This window comes from Populus trichocarpa, chromosome 15 (assembly GCF_000002775.5).
Source record: "Populus trichocarpa isolate Nisqually-1 chromosome 15, P.trichocarpa_v4.1, whole genome shotgun sequence".
Taxonomy (NCBI): Eukaryota; Viridiplantae; Streptophyta; class Magnoliopsida; order Malpighiales; family Salicaceae; genus Populus; species Populus trichocarpa.
Window position 1 is genome coordinate 14,956,629 of NC_037299.2, and position 18,697 is coordinate 14,975,325.

General features: G+C 34.7%; 2 protein-coding genes and 1 long non-coding RNA gene across 3 annotated transcripts; all 3 read right to left on the reverse strand.

Moving 5' to 3' along the window:
- Nucleotides 1-127: 127 nt before the first annotated feature.
- LOC7474048 (oxalate--CoA ligase) lies at nucleotides 128-3,029 on the reverse strand. The gene is made up of 4 exons (XM_002322437.3): nucleotides 2,761-3,029; nucleotides 1,572-2,622; nucleotides 1,121-1,224; nucleotides 128-622 (listed from the first exon to the last, which is right to left on the reverse strand). The coding sequence occupies exons 1-4, from the start codon at nucleotides 2,959-2,961 to the stop codon at nucleotides 404-406; spliced, it is 1,575 nt and encodes a 524-aa protein (XP_002322473.1). The 5' UTR covers nucleotides 2,962-3,029; the 3' UTR covers nucleotides 128-403.
- Nucleotides 3,030-7,386: 4,357 nt separating this feature from the next.
- LOC7474049 (uncharacterized) lies at nucleotides 7,387-8,690 on the reverse strand. The gene is made up of 3 exons (XM_002322438.4): nucleotides 8,499-8,690; nucleotides 8,051-8,377; nucleotides 7,387-7,943 (listed from the first exon to the last, which is right to left on the reverse strand). Exons 1-3 carry the CDS (start codon nucleotides 8,566-8,568, stop codon nucleotides 7,759-7,761), a joined length of 582 nt encoding a protein of 193 aa, XP_002322474.1. The 5' UTR covers nucleotides 8,569-8,690; the 3' UTR covers nucleotides 7,387-7,758.
- Nucleotides 8,691-14,300: 5,610 nt separating this feature from the next.
- LOC112324334 (uncharacterized) lies at nucleotides 14,301-15,634 on the reverse strand. The gene is made up of 2 exons (XR_002978136.2): nucleotides 15,302-15,634; nucleotides 14,301-14,676 (listed from the first exon to the last, which is right to left on the reverse strand). It is a non-coding gene; the product is annotated as an uncharacterized LOC112324334 (long non-coding RNA).
- Nucleotides 15,635-18,697: the final 3,063 nt, after the last annotated feature.

The window sequence follows — 18,697 nt, forward strand, 5'->3', positions numbered from 1 at the left end:
GTAACAATGTAGTGCAGTACTGTGGTTTGTCCAATTTTGCATATATAGATCTTTCTTTTAAAACTTCAATTTGTTTTAAATTTATTTTTTTATGCTGTAATCTCAAAAACTATTACGACAATTTACGTTACCAAATATACATGTAATATTCATCAAGAAAACAACTCGTTAATTAAGGTGTGCATCATGTATGCTCACATAATAGGTAGTTTTGCGCGTTGAAGCAACAGATCAACTGTCACCAACAAAATAATTAGGAGAGTTATTACTTTCCGAAAACGAAAATAACGTACGTGTTTATTCCCCACTACCTAAATCTCATTTGCAAAAGATGAATTGCTCCAATCTATCCGTCTACCTCAAAACTTATTTTGGAGTAGGGCGAATATATAAATGACAGTATTTAGGCTCCAAACTTGGGGACACTAGCAGTTGAAATTTGAGCGAGGAAGTGTTCTGATACAATCCTTCGTTGGATTTTCCCACTGGCTGTCTCTGGAAGGGAGTCTGTAAGGAAGACCTTCTTTGGGACCTTGAACGCTGCTAGGTTCTTCTTGCAAAACCTCAGCACCTCCTCCTCGTCAATGTCTGTTCCATCTCTAGGAATTATGGCGCAATTTATCTATCGATGACACAAAACTAGGTGTTAGAAAACCTCCAACTTCTCTTGAAATTAAAAGTTTAAGATCAAGAATTGTAGCTGGTATTTCATTGCCACCGCTCGTCAAATCACATGCCGAAATAAGATATAGAAGCCAACAGTTGGTTAAAGGGGTGATAATCATCCGTGTCATCCTATGCATCTCCATACGTGATCGGCAGGAATAATTACAAAAGGTCTTCCATGACCTAATTTACATCCATATTATAGTAACATATGACCGATAACTTTTGTCCGTGCTTGTCAGAAAAACAAAAGAAAAATAAAAGTAAATGCTACTTCCTATGACTGGACTCTGTGCCTATATTACGTCGGCACCCAAAGCAGCTTCTTCTTCTTTTTCCCCCCTTTTTAATAATGTTAACAATTAATGTGGCTCCTAGTGGGATCAAGAATTAATGAGGTGTTAACTAGACAGGACGGTTGATGCTTGATAATGGAGGAAATAAATTGTGTTACCTCTTCGCCATATTTGTCATCGGGAACTCCGAAAGCAACTGCTTGAGCAATGTCAGGATGAGATAGAAGCACTGCATCCACTTCAACTGGTGATATTTTCTCCCCTGAAAACAAGATCATCCACGAAAAAAACAAAAAAAGAGGAGCAAAGGTCAGCTACCTCGATTAGGATGTCGCATGCATATACACAAGTGCTGGCAATTTGTATTTATTGTGATGAACTAGTTGGGGTGACAAACACCAAGCAACAATTCACAAGATGTAAGAATCATCATAGCTTCCTAGGTGGCCACGCAAATGTCTTCATCAAACCTTTTGTTGCCACTCAAAAAGAGGTCAAAATCAATAGAGTAATTTGAAGAGGGCAAAACCCAGAATGGAACACTTCACTCTCCCACCAATCTATAATTTTGTACCATGATACTTTGAATTAAATCATAATTAACATTACCTCCACGATTAATAAGCTCCTTAATCCTCCCCACAAGATGCAAATAACCATCCGAGTCGAAATAACCTAGATCACCCGTATGAAACCACCCGAATTGAAAGGCAACCTTATTAGCCTCCGGATTGTGTTTGTAGCCCTTTGTCACATTTGGACCTCTAAGGCACACCTCGCCACTAACATTAGCATCTTGAATCACCCCGTTCTCGTTCAATATAGCCATTTCTTGACCGACCGGTTTGCCAACCGACCCCGCCTTATGTGGCCCATCTTCCGGTAATGGATTCGAACACATCAAATGGGTCGCCTCCGTCATCGCGTAGGCCTCCAAGACCGGCGTATTGAATGCCTCCTCGAGTCTAGCTAATATAGCCGGGGCAAGCGAGGCGCTACAACTCCTAATGAACCGAAGCTTTGGGTAAACCGATTCTGGGTTGCTAAAATGCCGATCCAAAATTATTTGGTGTATAGTAGGGACAGCGGTATACCATGTGGCGTTGTATTTGTCCATGTCTTTCCAAAATGTTGAAGCCGAAAATCGGCCCGCAGATGGTAAAGCCACAGATGCTCCGGCCGCGAGCGAGCTCAATAACCCGGCTAACAACCCGTGAACATGGAACAACGGCAAGACTATCACCGTCGAGTCTGATTCGGTGAGTTTGTACACCGATTTAATGTTATTAACCGAAGAAGCCAAATTGAGCTGAGTCAGTGGCACCCCTTTGGGCCGGCTTGTGGTGCCTGACGTGTGCAAAAACAGAGCCATATCAGATGGGTCGTTAATGAGCTGGCTTATCAAATTGGGGTCGTCTGACTCGGTTGGACTGGGGGAAAGATTGAGTTCAGAATCTGCTCCGCTGAGTGTGGCGGTGGCGTGAGGGATTTTAAGCTTGGAAGCTGCGGCTTGAGCAGAACTGTTTCCTTCCTGTGCGGTTAATAATAGCTTGGACTCCGAGTCTGATAAATAAAACTCAAACTCCTCCGTGGTGTAGGCTGCATTTAACGGCGCTGCCGTGGCGCGGGCCCGTATCACGGCCAAAAACATTATCACAAACTGTAATCACCAAAACAAAAACAACTACAGGAATTAAGGTTGCAAGACTAAATTTAACGTAAACAAAAACCTGTTTTAAAATCCAAATATTGCTGAAAAAAGCTTTGATATTTTAAGAGAAAAAACGAAACTAAAAACCTCAACAGTGTTGGGAAACGTGAGTGCAACAACATCTCCAGGTTTAATTCCAGAGGCAACAAGGCGAGAAGCGGCACGTTCGATGATTTCATGGAGACGAGCGTGAGTTAAATCTAATTTGCCAGAAACAGAGACGGCTCGACGGTTAGGGAATTCTCCGGCGACCCGTTTTAACAACCCGGTGAGTGTTAGAGTGGCCATTTTTTGTGAGAGGCGAAGAGATAAGGAGGAGAGAGGAGGAACGTTGCGATGAAGAAAATCTGAAACTGATCACGCTAATATATATAGAGAGAGGTTCGGAGTGGGGAAGATAGAGTTGGCGAAATCTTCGGTGTAGGCTTCACTTGGTGGAGGTTGACACGTGGCGAGATGGGAAAATCTTGAGGTGAGTGGTGATCGGTGCAATGCAAATCACTGTGATATTTCATGGCCTGTATTTTGGGAATATTAAATTAAATTAAATATATGTTAAGGATGGGGGTGAAGTTTATTAAATTAAAGTTACAATTCAAAGGAAGCATTAATGTTTTTTGGATCGGTTTTTTCAAGGCACATTAAATCTTTGTCCAAATAGGAATCGGTTGTGATTGAGGGAATTCGATTGGGAAGGTTTTTTTAGGATACGTCATTAGGAGAGATAATTATTATTAAATTAAATCCCTATAATTCACCATAGACTAATTACTAGTCTCTGTGGTGTAGAGATTTATTAAATATGACTTAACTACCCTTCTCTGTCCTTAATTCAATAGATTGTTTTTTACACGGAGGCGTTATTTCCAAGTCAAAGTTCCCTACCTAATCTATAAATTTTATTTATTTATTTATAAGGATTTTAAAACAAAATAAATAGAAAAGGAATAGAAGGGAGCTGGAGAGAACTAGATCATTAAACGGATTAAAAAACATAAGAATTATATAGATGGATTGAAACAGCAAGCAACAATTAGTTAATTACAGGATTGAGTTAAGCTTAAGTCATGAACAGGAAGAGATGTCGGGGATTGATTTGCCTGGAGAATATCAATATTTATCTGTACAGGTGGACGGTGAGAACACGCGTGGGTGAGCCTAGTGCCTGAGTTCTTCTTGATTCTTGGAAAGGCTGACGTTTGCTGCTTGGGGACAATTAGACATTGCAGCATGTATACGTGGGGCTTGTTTATTGGATACTGAGCATGGTTGTCCTGCATCTGGCCACGAATTACAGTTTTCATCCATGATGATGATGGTGATGGTGATATCCCCCTCCCTGCAAGGAAACAGGCAACACTGGATGGAATGGAATCACAAATTCGGTCATGTTTGATTAAATCCGAAAATTCGTTCTTAAATTTCGGCTAAAAAACCGCTATAATTTATAACTTTTTTAAAATTAGTTTTTTTTCAGACCATGATTATAAAATCTATCATGATACAAAAGATATTTTAAATAGATAACATAAAGTAGTACTTGTTATTGAGTACTCTTTGACTTTAATAGATGGTGGTGGTGAATTTATTTTTTTTAGTTCATGAAATTTTTGCTTCTTTACGCATTGGTCATTGAATTTTTTTTTTTTTTTAATTTCAACATTTCAAATTATTATTTCCATGCTCTTATGTGCTGGTATTTATTTCTATTTCTATTCATCGATGCGTCATATGGTACTTTAATGATAAATTAAAAAAACAATGATCAAACTTGACATTTGAAAAAAAAACAGAGTTGTTTTTAAAAGTACGAGAAATATCATTTTCATCTTTGAAGTTTCAAATTATAAATGTGTGGTACCCGATGTTTTAGATTTTTATGTTTCAATCTAAAACTTTATTTTTATTATGTTTCAGTCTTTATATACCAGGGAGGGATAGATAAAACCACTAAAAAATAATAAGAAAAGAGAACATAGTTGGTCATATTCTAGCCACAAAAATAATTGAACTTTGTGTCAATGAGTTCAATCTGGGTAGGGAAACTCGTGGAGGTGCTTTTATCCATGAACATGCCGAAAAAAAGTAGTTTGGGACTTGTTAATTTGTTTTTTATTTAGTTTGATTATAAGTTTTTAAGCTAATTAGATAATGTTTTAAGATTTGAGATGTGTTTGTTAAAGTTTATATAATATTTTTGATGTGATTTTAGAAAAAAATAATTAATTTTTGTTTTTTAATTCAAACACTGAAATCTTGATTTTTTTTAATTACTAAAGGTGATCAAACAATGTAAAAACAAACGACGTGTCCTTCGTTAAAATAAAAATAATATAGAAAACAAAGCGACATTGCTCCATGTTTTTTTAAAGAAAAAGGCTAGGTGTGTGTTGGCCCATTTGCACCTAGGCTTTTCCTTATATGCCAAGCCTAATAAAAAAGGACACGTAATTTTAACGAATAGCATCGCGTGAAGGAGTACAAAAAAAAGTTTTCCTCCTCCTTCCCATAGTCCTTTTTTTTATTATTATTATTTAACGAGGAAGAGGAAGAGGAAAAGGAATGTTTGTTTATGGACTCAATGACTACACGAAGGGGCAGATGACCCTTGAACATATACTGCCATGTATATTTTACATTGATGATTATTTTTTGTTTGTTTTTTATTAAAAATAGTAATTAAATTGATTTTTTTTTAAAAAAAAATCAAAATCAGTTTAAATTGATCATTTTAGTTCGGTTTTTTAGAATAAAACTGATTCAATCATTTAGCTTATTTCTTTTTGTTTTACTTGGTTTTACCCTAGTTTAACTTGATTTTTTTTAATTTAGCTTGATTTTTTTTATTTAACTTAGTTTTAACTTGATTTTTTTTTTTTTAGCTCGGCTCGAACTGGCTGGAAACAGACTGACATTATGACTCAGAAAACAGGAAACACGAAAGTCTCAAAGATCCACGTCATGATGCCACTGCTTTCTTAAGAGTTAAATGCACTCAGCTCCTCTCCCTCTCCACACACGCATGTGCATGTACGGAACACAATCAAAGGTGAGCTAAATTTATGGAAACATGTATCATAACTTGTGCATTAATTAATCTCTGACAGTGCATAATGAATGCTGAGAAGAATCTTCATGTATCTACTGTTCTGTTCTTCAACAGTGTACGGACTTTTGTTCTTATGACTATTAAATTGATCCCAGGAAGGATAATCTTAGGATTAAAGGAAGTGGTCCATGCAAGGCTGGCTCTCTTCTAGCTGGCTTTCCGGGCGAGGCAAGAGAAGGCCGAAAAACAGAAACTTATTCGATCAAGGAATTAAAGATGGGCTATACTCATAAAACAATCGGAAAGGTTGATGGGCTATACTCTCAAGCTGGACTTGAGAAGTTGGGCTATACGTTTCTCTCAGCGGTCAAACATGTGTTTTACTCCAATTTGTGGATCCATTCTAATTTGGTTCCTAACGTGGTTTAAAACTAAATTAATAAAAATCAAATGTGAGGTCGAAAATTCCTTCTTAACACGAACTAAAACTTCCCAGTATCATGATCACATGCATGACATGTGCAGCAGTATGACTTAAAGGCCATGGCCGCATCCTTCACGGTTTGAAGAGCCATGACATCTTGATAACAACCATGACCATCGCTGCTCAGAGGCCATGGCCGCATAATTTTATTAAGCGCCCCTTCAATATATGCAGTGACTTGGCAACATGCAAGATTCAGCTGACATAGGCTGTTCATGGCATTGTTTTTCGTGGGTAGAAATTATCCAAAAAAAATAATCCCCCTTTGTACAGGTGCGATGGATGTGATCTCCAGCTAGTGCAATCCTCTTTTTTTTTATTCTTTCTCTTATTTGATTTCCACTCTGACTCTTAAAAATCTAAACTCATCCCTTCAATCTGAGATTTTTTTTATTTTTTTTCATGTAATCGAGCGGTTTCCATGAAAGAGCTACAATTAATATCCAAAGGGCGTTTTCTTCTCCTTACTTACGAGTATAATACAAGCAAATTTTTTTTTTTAATGGTTAATTAATGTATTTTTTTGCATTATTTATCTGATTTTTTTGAAAAAATTATATTATTAAATTAACTAAATTTATTGAATGTGAATAATTCAAATCTCATTTTTTTTTTTACTTCTTTAGAAATACTAACATTACCTTAACATATTTTCTAATTTTTTTTTTAATTAGAAAAATTTGACGAATATCTACTCTAACCTTTACAATGTAGGTTCTTAAGGGAATCAGAGCAATAACCCCGTTGGAAAGCCCAATTATGCCGTTACCCTTTCATACATAACGAGAGCTTCTCTTCCAAAATTCAAGAAAACAATAACAAAACACACGGGCCCACTCATTTTATTTTTCATTTTCACTTAAAACCAATGGCATCGTGTGTTTTCTCACTGTATTTGTAGAAGTAGCGGTGGGTTTAATTATTACTGTGTTATTGTTCAAGCCTTTAATATGATGAGGATATCGGGGGGGAAATTGTCGTGAATATATCGATTTAAGTGCGAGGGACTTAATCTCGATAAACGAAACTTAGTTGATTTCAGGATAATTTCACTACTAAAAAAAGTCAATGTTGTATAGTACTCTTGCCCTGTATATGTAATGCTCTCTTCTACCAGCTGGTTTTCCTGGTGAGGCAAACGAAGGCGAAAGCAGAAACTTATTCGATCAAGGCCATAAAATAAACAAAGTTGGGCTGTATTTATAAAACAATCGAAAAGAAAAGGTTGCCAATGACTTACAACTGAATGGATTGCTCATAGGCAAAGACATGACACTAGCTTGGAGGATGAACCAAGAACATAAAGTAAGTAATACAAACATTTCTCACAAAATCTACCTTTAATTAAGACATTTGGGTAAGACCTTATTGATTCAAATGACCAACACAGCACATGCTAGTATGCACACATCATGCTAATTAATGGTGGACTACTCAAGGCCGGCCGGCTGTTGAAATCTTGGTTGGTGCCACTACTCCCTTATTGTCACTTGCTAATATCTGCATGTGTACTTTTGTTTCCTTTGCTTTCGATCCCTTGCATAAGGGTTAATTAATAAGGTGGCATTGCTGGGGAAACATCTGTGTATGTTACTGGTTCAACTGGTGCTGGGGCATATGCGTATTTCACTGCCTTCACTGGTCCTGGTGCAACAAAACCAGCACTTTTGATATCGGCCATCAATCCTCTTCTGACATTTCCCTCTTGTGCCTCACATAATCCGGGGAGGAACACACCTGCGGAAACAAAGAAATGAAAATAATTGTAAGTGGCCTGCGATAATTTACCCGAGTTCCATTGCCAGTTATTATTGAATGATGGGCATGTTTATTGATTAAATTACCTTCAGCAGCAGCAAGGTTGAAGTAAAGATCGACAACGTTAGGGCAGCTATCGTAGCACTGAGGAGAGCAAAGTTGTTGTGCGAAGCGAGACTCAAGGAGAGAATCCGATGAGATTCCAAGTGACTTTCTGTCAAGTCCACATGCTTTGATGCATTGGTCTGTTTCAATCCAGTTCCTTAATCTATCAGCATCAATTTCAGATGTGCGGCAAGTGTATGCTTCTTCTCCGGTCCTTTTTACACTTTTTTCGAGCACGCAACGCTTGCCGGACGATGAGATTGCGTAGGCACATGTGTCTTGGTCAAGATGTTCACAAGTTATTTCTCCTGAAACAATAATACCATTAGGATCTTGTTAAGGAAAATTCAAGAACTTTCAAGAAGGGCTGCTAGCTAGCTTCTTGGCACTGGCAAAGAAATAAAGAAATTGAGAGAAGTCTCTACTTACCTAGAGTACCTTGCACACAGATGGTAAGGGCAAGAGCCAGGACTGACAGGATATTGAAGCTAGAAGTCATGATTAAGCACAGTTCTGATTAGAATTAACAGATACTTGGTGCCCAAGATTTGTTAAGCTTCAAAAGGTTGGCAACAGCCTTTGTACTTGTCCTAGGAGCTAGGAGCTTGTTGTGAGGAATGAAGGGCAGGGTGTGGGGGGCATTTATACGCGTTTAAGGGCACTGTAGAATATTGGAAAACAGTGACGGGAATGTTACTGTGACTGTATTGTCAACGTTAAAACATGTGTTCATGAAGGTCTTTGGTTATTGGTACAAAAACGGGTCATAGTGCCCCTAATCAAGGTCGCCAATTCCTCTGTTTCGAAAGGAATTGTATTTACCAGTCAAAGACGTCCGAAATCAATGTGGCGGGTGGGTGACTTTTTACCATGCCCGTGGCCCATGGCTGTGGAAATAGTGAAGGTCTTCATTTGGCTCCACCACAGGAAGCTGCCGGTTTGAAGACCACTGATCATGCCGCTAACGGTCAAGCTTGCTGTTTGGAGCCTTTAATTAATGAGTTGTGCAAATCAAGGCTTGATTAGGGGCTGGCTAGGGCTGCTCTGGTTGCTTGCAAATGTTCTTGGACTGGTATGCTAACCATTTGACGGGTTAATTAATTAATTAATGCTTCTTCATAGCTGAAAGAGAAATGTTTCGGACAATGTCCATGACCAAATACCAAAGCAATTGTCCAAAATGTTCTTCATGAAGGGTGGAGCAACAATATTCTTTCCTCGGAGAACAATATTGTCATTGCCGCGGCCAGAAAAAAATTCTTCTCGCAGTCTAATTAGCTATGCTTGTTTATATATATATATATATATATATATAAACAAGCTTGATATTGCACTATTTCCTCAATAAAATTTGGGGCCAATGCTAGTCCAAGAATTTCTGCCCTATTTGAAGGGTACTTAGAATGGTGGTCGTCTTCACGAATGATTTTACTATAGATCCATTTCAAATAATTATTTTTCTCTCCATGAGTTGTGCAAATCAAGGCTTTAATGAGTTGTGCAAATCAAGGCTTAATTACGGGCTGGCTAGGGCTGCTCTGGTTGCTTGCAAATGTTCTTGGACTGGTATGCTAACCATTTGACAGGTTAATTTAATTAATTAATGCTTCTTCATAGCTGAAAGAGAAATGTTTTGGACAATGTCCATGACCAAATACCAAAGCAATTGTCCAAAATGTTCTTCATGAAGGGTGGAATGGAACAACAATATTCTTTCCTCGGAGAACAATATTGTCATTGCCGCAGCCAGAAAAAAAATTCTTCTCGCAGTCTAATTAGCTATGCTTGTTTATATATATATATATATATATAAACAAGCTTGATATTGCACTATTTCCTCAATAAAATTTGGGGCCAGTGCTAGTCCAAGAATCATTGCATAAGTACACACTTTTAAAATTATTTTTGATATTGATTTATAAATAAAAATAATAATTTAAAATAAATAAAAAAGTAAAAGAATTAATTTAAAAATTTAAAAATTCTAAGTATTTCTCATTTTCTGCCCTATTTGAAGAGGTGGAATGGAGCAAAGTATTTCTTATTTTCTGTCCTATTTGAAGGGTACTTAGAAACCATTTGGGAATGGTGCAAACCGTGTTTCTAAAAAATTAAAATTTTTTTTTTGCTAAAATTTAATATGTTTTGTATGTTTTGAATCGTTTTGATATGCTGATGTCAAAAATAATTTTTTAAAAATGAAAAAACATCATTGACATGTATTTTAGCATGAAAAGTTATTTGAAAAGCAACCGTAACTACACTGTCAAATTAAAATGGTGATCGTCTTCAAGAATGATTTTACTATAGATCCATTTCAAATAATTATTTTTCTCTCCATGAGTTGTGCAAATCAAGGCTTTAACGAGTTGTGCAAATCAAGGCTTAATTACGGGCTGGCTAGGGCTGCTCTGGTTGCTTGCAAATGTTCTTGGACTGGTATGCTGACCATTTGACAGAATGTTCTTGGACTGGTATGCTAACCATTTGACAGGTTAATTTAATTAATTAATGCTTCTTCATAGCTGAAAGAGAAATGTTTTGGACAGTGTCCATGACCAAATACCAAAGCAATTGTCCAAAATGTTCTTCATGAAGGGTGGAATGGAACAACAATATTCTTTCCTCGGAGAACAATATTGTCATTGCCGCAGCCAGAAAAAAAATTCTTAACTTAATTAGTTATGAAAAGTGAGGGTTTCGATTACATACGAATAGTCAAAACTTAAGATATCTCTGTGAATGAATTTAATTGGACATAGATATTCCATTTTCTTAAAATAATAATAAATAAAAAAAGACTTTTCCTATTCTGCTCCGTGACTCGCGGAGCAAAATGGGAAACGAGGATTTGTTAAGGTGGCCATGGTAGGAGTTAGTTATTGGTCGAGTTCCGACCAACCATCTTCTGTTTCAACTTTAAACTCTCAAGTTAGGCAATGATTACGGAGAGAATCCTTCGTTTTATTTAATTTAATAATCCTATGTTCTTATGCCTAACTTTTTTGAGATGACGTGGTTAAATTCAACTCGTTGATCGACTAGCTTTCGACCCAAGTGACTGCAGCAAGTTAGTTTACTTTCTTGATTATAAAAATAAAAAAACATTAAACCCAGGAATGATTAGTCGTTAGTGCTTGATTTATGCTGTTGATTCCATTAAATATTTACCTTTAATGAGTTGAGATCATTGAAAGAGATGCAAAAGGAAGAGTTGAAAGAGGCGCAAACCTTTTTTCTTTTCTTTTAGTTTACAACAAGGTACGTTTAATGGCTTTTGGACTAACTAACATGTGTTTTGCCCCTAGTTTAATACATAGTCGTATGCTGGCTCAGATTTTCAAACCATAGATAGATATTTGTAATAGTATGGGAATTAAAGAGTGCTCCTAACGAAATCTTTGGGTTTTGTTTTTGTTTTTTTGTTGAAGATTTTATCGGTAATGTAACTGGTTATTATTATAACCTTTTTTTAAAAGTTATTGAATTTTTTTTATTAAATTTTTTTAATGGTATTGATGATATTCTAATCGGATCTTTGATAGATCTTTATATATATATATATATAATAGTAATCTATGCGGTTCATTTTATACCTTTTGAAATGTTGGGTTTTCAATATAAGATTGCATTTGTTTGCTGGAAAATTGTTTTCGGGAAACCACTTTCCAAACTTTTCTATGTTTGTTTGTCATTAGAAAAGTTGGTCAACGGAAAACACTTTCCGATCAACGAAAAACACTTTTCAGTCAAAGAAAAATTTGGCTTGGTTTTCAGGAAAGTGTTTTCCTTTTTTTTTTTGTGGAAAACACTTTCCGGAAGTTGTGAAAAATTTAGAAATGTCATATTATTTGCTGATTATATCAAATTTGGTCCTCAAACTTTTGATTGCTATATATATATTTTGTTTTGAATATTTTTTTTCAATTTCATCCTTTAGAATTTAATTTTTATATTAATTTTGGTCCTCATTTTTATAATTGTTATTTGCTTTTCCCTTATCATTTTTTAATTTAAATTTTTTATCTATCAAATTTGGTCCTCATTCTTTTGATTGTTACTTATTTTATTTGAAATAATTTATGAAATGTTAATTATTATTATTTTAATTTCTTCATTTTTTTTTATCTTTTAGATTTGATCTCTATTATTTATTTTATTTGAGATAATTTATGAAATTATATTTTTTTTTCAATTTCATTCTCATTCAACTTTTTAATTTGTAAGATTTGTTCTTCATTATTTTAATAAACTTGAAAAAAATAAAAAATTAATAATTTATTTTCCAGCTCATTTTCCATGACATAACCAAACACTGGAAAGTGTTTTCCAACTTATTTTCTATTACATTACCAAACATCGAAAAATAATTCACTTTTCTCGAATTCACTTTCTCGAAATTTACTTTCTAGAAGGAAATTATTTTCAACAAACGGGGCCTAAATATATACAAAACCATTCGATTCTTTTTTAAATTGTAATTGCTATTAGAAGATAAAATATTTTTGTAACCAAATTCGTATTTATTTAAGATTTAAGAGCGGGTGAGCCCATAAGAAGCCTTTAAGAGGGCAATAAATAGAAAACAAGGTTTGAGGATTTGTTATCGCTGGATCGAGTTCTTTGTTGGAACTTTGAAACATGGTTAGAGCTTTAATACACAGCTCATATTACAATTTCGGGCCAGATGGGCTACTGCTGTAAAAAGGGAATTACTACATTTTAATTTTTCTGTTCAACCTATATATCTGACCATATTTTTTAGAAAGCGTTTTATTGTTTTTTTTTTATATATATAGAAAAGATGAAGATAAAGAGTAAATGTTATCTTATACTATTATAATCAAGATTATTTTAGAAATATAATTGTTTATATTCCCCTTTTTATTTCTATAATCAAACAAATTTATGTTTTTTTTTTATATATTTATATTTATCATGAAATACTAACCAAATATAATTTTGATGTTTAACTTTGAAAAATCCAGCTCGCACGAAGAACATATCTCATTAACAATACAAATATCATCATATTTTCATTTTATTTCCTTATAAGCACTCCGTGTCAATATATATGCATATTATAATCTCTCTTATAACAAAATTAATTAAAACCAGTCCAACAATTTTTGGTTGGAGTGATATCATTTGTTATTAATTCAAAGAAACTACAGTGAAGGAAGAGAACATGAATCAGTCGAAAGGAATTTTCTCGTATTCTTCACATTTATCATCATGCAAGGTAACATGAATATATATTGTTTTCATGATTCGAAAAATAATAATAATAATAATAATAATAATAATAATCACAATAATCACAATAATCGTTCCTAATTTAATCTATAAATATATATTGCGATACATATCAAGCCAGCCTGCAGAAATCAATCATATGTTAGTTTATTATCTCAACCATATATGTTTTCCATTTTTTTACTCTTTCAAGTCAGTTCACATAATAAGCTTTACGTGCATCAAGGGTTTTTTTTTTTTTTAAAAAAAAAAATAATCATCACATTTAAACAAGATCCTAGCTTGGATCGATCCACCTAGTGGGATCAAGTCATTTAGCATTTTAGTTTGCCATTTGGGATTTTTTTTTAAAAAAATAATAATAATCATCACATTTAAACAAGATCCTAGCTTGGATCGATCCACCTAGTAGGATCAAGTCATTTAGCATTTTAGTTTGCCATTTGGGATCTTGGGGCAGCCTTCGTTGTTCAAAATCTGAAGCTAATTAAAGGATTTCAAAAGAGGCGATACTAGTTGTGAGGGGATCCCGGACAGAAGAAATATTCCAAATATCTATCTATCTATCTATCTATCTCAGTGGACACACACACATATAGGTTCTGTGAAATTGTTAACAAGAGTCCAAAATCACAGGAAGAGTCATATTTATGTGAAAAAAAATACAAACTTAACATGGAGCACTTGACATCCATTTATTTCCCTCGAGGAATAAAGCAAAGCAAGTAGGTTCAATATTGATAGCTAGCCGATCACGAGGACCATCTGTTGTTTCATTTTTTCTCAGATTAACACAAGATGGGAAGCAAACTGATCCTTTCATTCATAAGTCTGTACATAGCGAGGAATGGCATTGATCGTCGGCATAACCTATATATTATATTCCACATAGAAACTATGCAAGGCTGTCCATGAGCACGTAACATCATGAAGAAATTAACTATATCTTCATCATCAACAGTTAAGGAACAGACATTTATACCAAGAATATATATATATTATGTAAAAAATATGAAAACAAGGACGGTTTATTTCCCTGGTACGGATTGTAATTAATAAGCTAAATTCTATAATGACAGATTCCTTCCGAGTCATTCGATGAGCACTGCGTTAGCTAGTTGCCACTTTCAATGCTAGCTAGCTCGTACGAGTATCAATAAAGACAGAAGCAGCAACAAATCAAATGCACTATCTTAGGCCCATAGGAAAGGAGAATCCGACATGGGAGGCAGTTGTTTGTCTACGAGGACATTCATGTTGGTTCTTGTCTCCTGGGGTGGAAGAAAATCTCACTACAAGCTAGATTTTCCTTGCAGCAGATGAGTACAAAATGTTTGAACCAAAACCAAAGCTGAGATTTAATCCAGTTTAATATATTTTTAGTAACTTATTAATGATGAGCCCTGAACTAGTACTAGAATTTTAATGAAATATGTATAATCCAGTTGAGGAAAGAGCGAAAAGAGGAGAATTAATCAAGTGTTAACTCTCTCTTAATTACTGTAATATTCTACTAATTTTATTAATTTATCTAATATCTGTCCTAGCTAGTTGCATATATGGTTAAACAAAAAGGATCATAACTCATAACCCCATCTTTTATTTGATCAGGGGATGCAACCTGACCTAATTAACAAGTGATAATAGCTATATATGATCATGAAACTTGAAGTACAGCAGCCAAGAAATCATAGACAAACACGTTTACCAGTCAACAAACAAGACATGGATCATAGAGAGAGGGGGGGGGGGGATCTCTATTCTACTATTTCCTTCAAAGGGTCAAGCTATTACTGCTGCCCTTTAAGAGATCACCTACTCACTGTGGAACAGTTAGCTGAGTTAATTTTGCTACTATATATATTGATAAAGACTTAACACTGAATTCAAACATTAAAAGAAATCAAAACCACTAAACTGTAAAAACATATATAGAAGGGATCAAACATGTCCATACAAAGCTTGTGTTGGCTTACCTTGAAAACATGGTGGAAATTTAGAGCTGAATGCTGGAAAATTCCTAAGGGATCGCATGATCCAACGAAAAAACTAAACATTAATATGATTTAGACATCGAGAGTCATTAGATCAATGCGATCCCTTTGGAACACTCCAGCTGCACTAGGAAGGATATTGATTTCGAAACGGTTGAAGAGCTCAGGATTTTGTTGTCGATTCTAAATGATAAAAGAGCTCTTCGCTGCAGCTAGCGCATGGAAATACAAAAACCAGGATAGGGTTAGTTCTTGTTTTATAGAAGAGATCGAGGAGACATATTGGACTTTTCTGGTAGCTCACACAATTGGTGTGGTGAGGGATTAGGTCTCGTGAAATTAATATGACTCTTCCAATGAGAAGAAAAATACTAAAATAGCCCTGTACAATTGAACTGGATTTCTCATTAATTTTAACCTCGCTAGAAAAGGTCAAGTATATATATAAATTAGGGTTATAAGTGTACGCATGTATCCATCCAGTTCTCCTACTATTTGTAAACGGGCACTAAACCAAAACACTGATAGCTAGATTACTTTCAAATATTCTAATTTTTTTTTTAAAAAAAAAACTTAAAAAACTCTTTTCTGTCATGTTCTTAATTCGGTCATCTGATCATCGATCTCCTCTAATTAATAATTGAGGCATATATGCAGTACTGATCAGATCATGTGTTGAAGAGACACACACACACACACACACAAACCTGTTCAACTTAAATATCAAGATGATATATGGAAAGGGCATACAGGTAATAGAGAGGGTAGACAAGATAACGAGAATCTTACATGGTTTCAAGGCAAGCAAGAGTTGCAATCGAACAGCTAATGCTGTTAGGAAGAAACTAAACACTCAGACCGTTCAAGAAAAGGACACTTTTTTCTTTTTTTCCAATCTTTATATGTATATATGTCTCGTCCATGAATATGCAAATAAAGAAAATAATATCCATGGCCACACGAGTGCTGGCCGGTGGTGCATGCTGCTGGAATATTGCTTCCAATTAATTTGTGGCTGCTTGATTGTTATATATGATAGATACTTGGGGCATATTTGTAGGCTAACGTGATAGATAGATGCGTCTCTCCACAAATTTTATTAGCAAATAAGGTATATATAATAACTAATAAATCTTTATTTTAGTGATGATAATTAAGTTTCTTATAATTGTATATATAGGGACCTAGCTTGGGTACGTATACTGGCAACTACTATATATAATACACTTTTATTTGTTTGGAGCAATATGAAAATGGGGTAAGAATTGAAGGACTAAGATGGAAGTATATATATTGCCCCACTTCTTCATCACCAGCTAGCTTTATAATTACCTCTAGCTGACTCGTTAACTCCTATCTGTCTAACCAGTACCTACCGGGATGGAGAGTGTGTGTGTTCTGTATTGCTGATACTTTTTTGCGGTTCTAGTTTGAAATATCAGATTTAATATAAGTAGTTGAAATTTTAAAAGAAATTTTAAGATAAAATTAGACCTCGTTATTCTCGGTACGCAAACAAACCTAGAGTTGTTGGATCTAATAGCGCACTAGACATATATCCACTTGGGTTTGAGTCTTAACTATTTTCAAAAATATTGGATCTAAAAATGAGTAAGACTCATGTCATTTGGGTCTGACATTCTATTACACCTAAAAATATTAGATATGGATATAAATCATATCCACCTATCAATTAATTATTATCTTTTATTTAAATAAGAACATAAACTCAAAATTTATTTTTTATAATCCTAAAAAATAATCACCCATCATGCTAGAAACTAAATTGAGAAGATAAAGTTTTACATATAAATTATCATGTTATTGTCATCTCCGTGTATATACACACACACACACGAGCCATCTTCTGATGTGAGATGATGGGTTAAGGTCAAGAAACTATCCAGGAACTTATTTGAAGGCACATCGTGTTCACACCCGGCCACGTACCAAATGCCATGCCCTATGTCATGACCTTGTTGTGAAGCACTTCCAAGTTCCAACTATACATGTCCCGTCGATTTGGTACTCATAGGGTCTTATGTTCTCTTCTTTTGCAGGCAAAATGGCAAAAGCCCCAAATCATTTTATCACTTTCTTCCTCAACTTTACTAGGCTCTCCACTTTAATACCCCTTTAATTACTTCTCTCTTTCATGTTTTTTATGCCTCCATTCACGTTAGAAAGCCGGGGGGGGGGGGGGGGGGGAAATCTTGCTTGTGAGAAAAGAGAATCTTCTACATGGACCACAAGTAATTAGGTTTTATATGTATTTACAAAGCATAGGGTATTTGGGAGCACATAATTAGGTTTACAACCACTAATCTTCCATCAAATGTTTCCTTTGAAATGAAGGTTGTCTTTAGGGTCTAGTTAGCTCTTATAATTAAGACCCACCATTTACATGTAATCGCAGCACGTAATCCATTGTTGAAATCTAATAAGCTAGCAAAGCAAATCTAGTCTTGTTATGTATCAACATATTAATATTAACACGCTCACACTTCAAACATTTGATGCCCTCAATGCAAATATCCTTCACTGATTTTATTGATCAGTTTTTGAAGAATATGAATATATATGGACATACAAATCTATTTTATTAAGTTTTATGATAGTACATACATACCATGTTTTTTTTTAAAATAATTATGGATGGTTAAGTCATGAAATGACTTGACAAAGAAATTGGGTTTTTTTTTCATAAGTTGTGATGCTTGGCTAAAACCCGCGGGCTTGATTTGAGCTTTGTGTTTGAGATTAATTAAGATATTAATTGTCCATGAAATAAATAAATTTTTTGTGTAACGATAAACTTTCTGATACTTAAATTGATAGATATATAAGAGAAATAATATATAAGAAAAAATAAATATATAGAAGTATTGAGTTGAAGAAAATTATGAACTTTTATATTTATTTGGTGATTCAAGGTATTTATAAATTTTAATCACGTAATCTCATCTCGAGACATAGAGAGTTGCACAATAATTAAATTATGAAAATATTGGCTCTATTAGAGAATAATATAAATTATATCTTGAAACCTCACATAAGAGCTTAAGTTTTTGGGCTGAGATGATTTTTTATCATGGTATCAGAGCCTTGATGACCAAGCGGTCACGAGTTCGAACATCACCATCCCCATTTATTTGATAAAAATTAAGCACAAGGTAATGTGGGCCTGTGCAAATTTCAAGTTCAAAGGGCTTTCACTTGAGGGGGTATGTTAGAGAATAATATAAATTATATCTTAGGACCTCATCTAAAAACTTAAACTATTTGGTCGAGATGGTTCTTTAACATGCTCATCATTAATTTTAGTATTTAGTCCTTTATTGAAAAAGAGATTGGTGATTGTCAATGATATTTTCACTA